This window comes from Cynara cardunculus, unplaced genomic scaffold, assembly GCF_001531365.2.
Source record: "Cynara cardunculus var. scolymus isolate 2C unplaced genomic scaffold, CcrdV1 Un_Scaffold_1581, whole genome shotgun sequence".
Lineage (NCBI taxonomy): Eukaryota > Viridiplantae > Streptophyta > Magnoliopsida > Asterales > Asteraceae > Cynara > Cynara cardunculus.
The window spans coordinates 6226-13726 of NW_020200802.1; the positions used below are offsets into that span (position 1 = coordinate 6226).

A 7501-nucleotide genomic window follows, 5' to 3' on the forward strand; every position below is an offset into this window, starting at 1 on the left:
ACAAACTTACTTCTTGCATCACAATGATGCGATAACAACTATTCATCGCATCAATAGAATGCGATAACCCAAGTCATCGCATCACATAGATGCGACAACTCAAAGTCATCGCATTCTATTAATGCGACAAAGAGAACTCAACTTGATCAAAACCCAGATATTACATTATGTTGATTATGCCACCCTTATCCTGGTATACATCTCTTCTTGATATGTCATCATTATCCCAAAAATATATTTCTTCTTGATATGTCGCTCTTATTCCAAAATATCATCTCTCTTTAATATGTCACTCATATTCCAATTAATTGATATAATCATATCAAAATACCAACTCGTGCTAAAAATAGCATAAACTCAGTTCCAAAAACTCTCACGTAAAGAACCATACGGTTCAAATTTCAACACCATAAAAAGAAAATTTGTAAAAATAAACTCACCTTATAATTCATAGAGATGAAGTTTGAAACAACAAGAAGTCAGTTAATGAATCACGGAATCAAATTCTACAAGCTTCCCTTTTCTTCGTATTCAAGAATACACAAAAATTTTGCTTGTTTTTCTCGGCTCCAAAAACACCCAGAAGCTTGATTTTTCTCTTTTTCCTTTTTAACCCACAATCGCAATGAAATAAATTAATATCTCATCATAAAAATCAATTAATAATAGGAGGCGATGAAAGTATTAAACATTGCAATCACATTAACCAAATAAATCCATCAACTTACCATCCTTATTTAAAAACAACTCCTAACTTTATAACCGATAACCCGATTATCACACCTTAATAGAACCGGACGGATCCCATTCCCATACCTATTCGTTACCTTCCTGCAAGATTGGCCGATGACTTTAACGGAAAAATTATAAGAAACTCTAGGGTTTTAGAAATTTTGAAAAGAAAAAGAAAGGATAAATAAAATATTGATTATGTAAATAACATATTAAATTTATGAGTTGTCATCTAATTGGAAATTGATCAAAATGCTCTTTAAAAGGGGGGTGATTTTTAAAAGATTAAAAAAAATCAATACTCTTTAAAAGAGGGTGATTTACGGTTAGGATTAAATTTTATTAGGTTGCATTGGTTGCAACATTTAAAAAGGTTGTATTTGGTTTGCACACACACACATAATATGTGTGTGTGTGTGTGCGCGCATGGTTGGATTCCGATAAGAATGAGAACTATGGTAAGAAGGGTATGAAAGAGCTTCATCATTCGATCAATCTTAATTGAAGATGAATTGAAAAATATCCTTCCAAAGCTAATTCCTGGATTGTTTTGAGATTTAATGAGAACCACTAAATCAATGTTAATTAAAAGTGATAAAGAGTCCAAATCACTTCTTAACTTTTATTTGCACACAATCTTTCATATATATATATATAGACTTGGGATCATGTGAGACCAATAGTTTTTCGTGAGACCCGTAAGACCAATTCTCAACCCTTGGATTAGATTTACAATCATCAGATCTGAACATTCATAAACGTCACGAGACTTCTCAATAATTACAAAAATGTCACCGTTCAACTTTAGACCATTAGATCATTAGTTTATAAAGTTGATCAATGAATATAAATTGGTCTTACGGGTCTCACGAAAAACCCTTGGTCTCACGTGAACTCAACCCTATATATATATATATATATATATATATGTGTGTGTGTGTGTGTGTGTGTGTGTGTGTATATATATATATATATATGGGGAATAGTTCAAACGAGAATGTCTCTATTTTACGAAATGCGAGAAGACTTCTAAGCCTCCAAATTAATTAACATATAATAAACATTAGAATAAATAAAAAATAAATTAGAATATATCCACAACTTTTTGTATCTTAAATTGTCCTTGTCCCTTAAATGTTGCTACTATCATCAGAGACTTCTTATTTTGATGCATTTGATGTCGATAATGATGTGATAATTATCTAATTTTGCTCTGATAATGTTTTTGATAAACTGAAGACTTTTTATGAAGTGATTAAAAAGTGCTTTTGCAATGATAATTACTTGATTATGTTGTGATAACGATGTGATAATGTTCTAATAATCGAAAACCAATGATGATCACGTCTACAATCATCACTCTATCAGTTCATCATGTGATTTTGATGTGATAATAATGAGTTAATGATTTGATACATTGTAATCAGTGTGTATATTATCTGTACGTAGAAGTCACTAATATTATAGATAAATATAAAATCACATAACTATTCTTAATTATTTACTTTTTTTTCTTTTAATTTTAATTATAGATTAAATAAATTGGAGAACTATAAACGTTCCTGCATTTTCATACAACAAAAATGTTCTCATTTGAACTTCCACCTATATAGTTTGAACGACCTAGCAAACCGTCACCTTAATTTTATTTTTCTTTCTTCCGTACCGTACCATGATATTTAACATCTTTAATTTAATTATTATACAAAAATCATGCAAAATATAATTTTCATTAAAATTATAATAAATTCCCACTTGATATTTTAATGGGTTTTTTTTTTGTTTGTTGCACATATGATGGAGCTGGGATTTGTATATTTAAAATTATATATAAAAGAATCTTGATAACGACTACGGTCGTAAGTATGATATATATATATATATATATATATATATATATATATATATATTTAGGGTTTGTTCTTTCTTCGACAGAATCCTGAAAAAAAGGAGGGAAGACCAATGATTTTTCATGAGACTCGTAAGACCAATTCTCAATCATTGGATTAGATCTATAATCTGACAATCTAAACATTCATAAACGCCACAAGATTTCTCAATAATCACAAATTGTCACCGTGCAATTTAGACCGTTAGATCATTAACTTATAAAGTTGATCAATGAATATAAATTGGTATTACAGGTCTCACGAAAAACCTTTGGTCTCACGTGAACCCAACCATATATATATATATATATATATATATATATATATATTAAATACAACCATGTTTATTTGTACAACTAATGTAACCCAATCAATTGAGATATTTATGAAAATGATGAGAGTTGGAAAAAACTTATTATACACTTGGAAAAAAAATAGAAAACAAATAAAAATTATATAGTATACGATAATAATTTAACGGTATATATGTGGTAAATTCAGAAATTGTGTTTAATTTATTTTACTTTACAAAGATTATTTAAATTATTTTTTAATAATTATAAGCTGGCTAGCTAGCTAGCTAATATATCTCCCAAAGAAATGGCTCTTCGGCTCCAAGCCGGCAGCCGGTATCCACACCGGCCACCAGCTGCCATGATGAAGCGATACAGAATCCATTGTTTTGGCCGGTGTGGTGGAGGGAAAGATCCGGTAAGTCGAAAAATGTATCATCGTCGGAAGCCATTGTTTCTTGGCTTTCAGCTGGCTCGGCTCCCTCTTGGGTATGATCTGATGATAAAGTGGTTGAGGAGTGAGAGTGAGAGTGAGAAAGCATGGGTTGGCTATCGGGCTCGGCTCCTTCTCCATCTCTGCCATATGTCATGACCGCAGCCTTTGCGGCGGCTTCCTGGATATCTTTGGGTGATCTTGTGGCTGGCTGTGGAAGAAGATGTGCTGATTGAGGGAAATTTAGGTAAGCCGAGGCTCCTTTTATGGCTATAGCCGCTACGTCATGGGCTCGAGCTGCCATTTCAGCCGTCGGGAATGTTCCAAGCCATATTCTTGATTTCTTCCGTGGCTCACGAATTTCAGAGACCCATTTCCCCCAACTCCTCTTTCTTACACCACGATAAGTGAGGTGCTCTTCTCCCTCCTCCCCACCACTGCCACCACCGCCACCGCCACCGCCACCACCATTTTTACCCGCTTTCTTTTCCTCATTGCCATTGTTTCCCTTTGGAGCTCTTTTTGAACCTTTCTGAGACTTGCATCCCTTTGAGGCAGAAGGCCAAGAAGAGGCTGAGGTGGACGATGCCGAGGAGGAGACGGTGGCGGCGGTGATGGTGGTGGTGGTGGAAGTTGAGGTTTGGTTGACTTGAGTTGCATTCTCCATGTTGATTTGGTGGTGTGAAGCTATCAGTTCATACACAAGAATGTGCACATAAAAATAGAAGTAAAGAAGGGTCTTTAGAGGTGGGGTTTGGGGGTTGGTTTGATTCTTGCAATAAATGGTGTGAATACAATTTAAACTAAAAATAAAAATAAAAAGAAAATATTTTCCATTGGAATCCCATGTTTATTTTTTATTCGACCAATAAACAATTAAAAATAATATCGTTTTTATAGACCAAAATTCGAATGAAATCATAATTTTGATGTGATTTTAATAATTAAATATAAACAATTATGAATTAATTTGTCGTTGTATAAATATTGATGTTTGATAATGGCCACCACCACCACCATCACATACATAGATGGCAATCCACCATTCCCTTTTCATGTGGTTTTATGCATCTTTTTTATCTTTAACAGAAATATTATTAGTGGTGGGTCCCCTCAGTTTTTTCTTTTTTTCTTTTTTCTTTTCTAGTATACAAAATATTATATCTTATAACCTATACTTTTTTTTATTATTTCACCCACGTCATTGAATAGACATTTTTTTTATTAACCTGGATATCCAACCTGCTATGTGAGCCGACTAATTTCAGGATGATCACCTACTTTATAGATAGTTCACAAGAGGGTTTTTATTTCTTCTTGGATTTGAACCTGGTACTTCCTGGTACTTTTTATCTTTAGAGTCAAGCTCAAACCAATCAGACATCACTCTTATAGTTTAAATAAACATTTTTTAATAACTTATAAAATAGTTACTATTCGTGGTAGGTCCAATTTTATTTTTTCTATAAATATATAACCTTATAACTTACGTTATTATTTTATCCGAACACGGTTTTAACGTGAATTAATATATAAATCAAAATCAAAATATTCTTTTCGATAATTGTTTTTTTCTATTAAGTTATACATATTTTATCGTCAATAAAGCCATGTTTTATGATGTATATATAATGTGTTTTAGTTATGCATTATACGTATTTATTCATTTTATTTAATTTGCTTATTTAAAAATATGATATATATATATATATATATATAAGTATGATGTGTCTAGAAAACCTAAAATAGAAAGTATTATATTTTTATAAAAATGAATTTTAATAAATAAATAAAAGAGAAATGAATTAAATGGTACATTTAGATCTTAATAAATTGTATAAAAAATAAAAACTTGGAACAAAAAATTGGTCATGTGAGCATTGTTCCTTAGGATGAAGACAAGTGATGTAACACATGGTCATCATGTTATGGTGATCCAGCCATATGCTCACAAAACATACTTTCAATCTTTATTTTATCAATAAAATAATCACCCTCATATCTTATTTAATATATATATATATATATATGTATATATATATATATGTATATATATATATATGTATCTACATATATGTATATATATATATATATGTATGTATATATATATATATATGTAACGTATATATAAAGAGACAGGGGAAGTTTAGTTAGAAATCTAAAATCGATTAGGAATCCAAAATCGTCCTTTAATATGTGACGTGTTCTTCAAAATGAATATAGATCAGAGTGATAACTTATTAATAACCTTAAGAAGTTTAGGAAGGTGCTCTTATTAATCTATACTTCTATATAATAAAGCATTCGACAAAAACTCTTAAAAATCATTTTTTATGCGTAAAGTACTGTTTATTAATGCATATTATTTAAAACTCAAGATTGCAAGTAGATTGTGCGTAAGTACAACTTATTAAAGCTACATATCTGAATTCGTGTAACTAATTGCGGATAAACATAATCAAATATAGGATAAACATATCATTTTAAATATAAAAAATTTAAAATATAATTAGGATAAACATAGACTTCTAACAGAATACTTAATTATTATCTATTAAAATGTTTATGTTATTAAACCAAAAATAAATTATTCGTTATTAAACTTAAATTAAATTATAATAAAWAAAATAAATTAAATAAATTACATAAAAATTACAACTTTTAAATAGTTGATTTGATATTAATATTGATATATTTTTTTTCAAATTTATATTTTATTTAAAAATAAAATCATTAATGTTTTCTTAAAAACACATAAAATCGTATTATAATATCGATAGAGACAAATAATAAAATAGTACATTAAAACTGAGATGTGTCTCGCTGCATTGCGCGAGTACTCTTCTAGTCATGAATAATACATTCATGATCAATATGAACGTGTTATTTATCATAAATCAGACGTTCATGATAAATTAAATAGTGTATCCAAAACCTGATTAATGATGTCACACATCATGTTATGCATGGTTTTCGGGTTCCTTATCAAGGACCCATCTACTTATTACAAATCTTGTTAATGGGGTATTTTCGTCTTTTTTATATATTGATATCACATTTCTTAATCATCTCATTTACCTAATTATCTCATTTACTTTGTTTAAACTTTCTTAATTATCTTATTCACTTTCTAGTTTCACCTATGAACTTTGGTAAAAAAAAAAATTGGAACAACCAATGTTCATGCATGAAACAACATTTAACAAAAATCATATAAAACGTTTGGAACTTTAGGAAAAAAAAATCGATAAAATTGAAATTCATAAATGAAACAACAGTATGAACTTTAAACAAATACCATATAAAACATAATTATATTCCAAAAATGAAAACAGTCTGTTCCAAAATTGTCCTTCATTTAATTCAATTTGATTTCTTTCATTTTTCATCATTTTATTATCTCTCATTTAATCATAACCGTTAATCAAAATAAATAAATGACTCAGATGAGTTTGTAAAGTTAATATTATTTACTTGGTTAACAGATGATTATGTCGGATCGGATTTTGGTGAGAATGAGAGATAGTGACGAAGGTAAGAAGAAGGATCTCCACCCTGAAGATTTCCACAACATCAACACTAATGAGAAGCACCGGATCAATACCCTTGTAAAGCTCAATTCATAGGTTGGTTTAAGATTAAAAGTGATCAAGGGTTCAAATCTTTTCATACATTTATCACCTTAGCCTTTTTTTCTCACACGATTCTTCATCCGATTATCTCTCTCTCTATATATATATATGTGTGTATATATATATACATATTTGTGTGTGTATGTATGTATAGTGTGTACCCGTGAGAACTCATTTTATGAGAAACACGTCAAGGTCGCCATCAATCATATATTATAATGTGACATTTTAGGTTTCTTACTTTTTTAGCGTCTTTACTTTTTATTTCTTACTATATAACCCAATTTAAATTGTTTAATATCATTGACTCGTTTAAAGGTAATAAAAATATGTGTAGCATAATTCTATATATGATATACAAATTTGCGCCATAAATCATGGTTTGAAAAACGTCATGGACTCGTCATGACTCCTAAGGCTTAAAGCTTGATTACGCCGACACGACATGTCTCACGTCATTTAGAACATTATTGGCGTTTGTGTGCACGCATATGTATGTATATATATATATATATATATATA

At 29.9% G+C, this 7501-nt stretch overlaps 1 protein-coding gene across 1 annotated transcript; it reads right to left on the reverse strand.

The window, feature by feature from the left end:
* Positions 1 to 3087: 3087 nt before the first annotated feature.
* LOC112502562 (ethylene-responsive transcription factor ERF038-like) lies at positions 3088 to 4014 on the reverse strand. Its single transcript, XM_025106514.1, has one exon. It carries the CDS (start codon positions 4012 to 4014, stop codon positions 3202 to 3204), a length of 813 nt encoding a protein of 270 aa, XP_024962282.1. The 3' UTR covers positions 3088 to 3201.
* Between the last annotated feature and the right edge of the window lie 3487 nt (positions 4015 to 7501).

Excerpts from the sequence above, each read along its gene's own strand:
- LOC112502562 (XM_025106514.1), bottom strand. The coding sequence starts at position 4,014 with ATGGAGAATGCAACTCAAGTCAACCAAACCTCAACTTCCACCACCACC.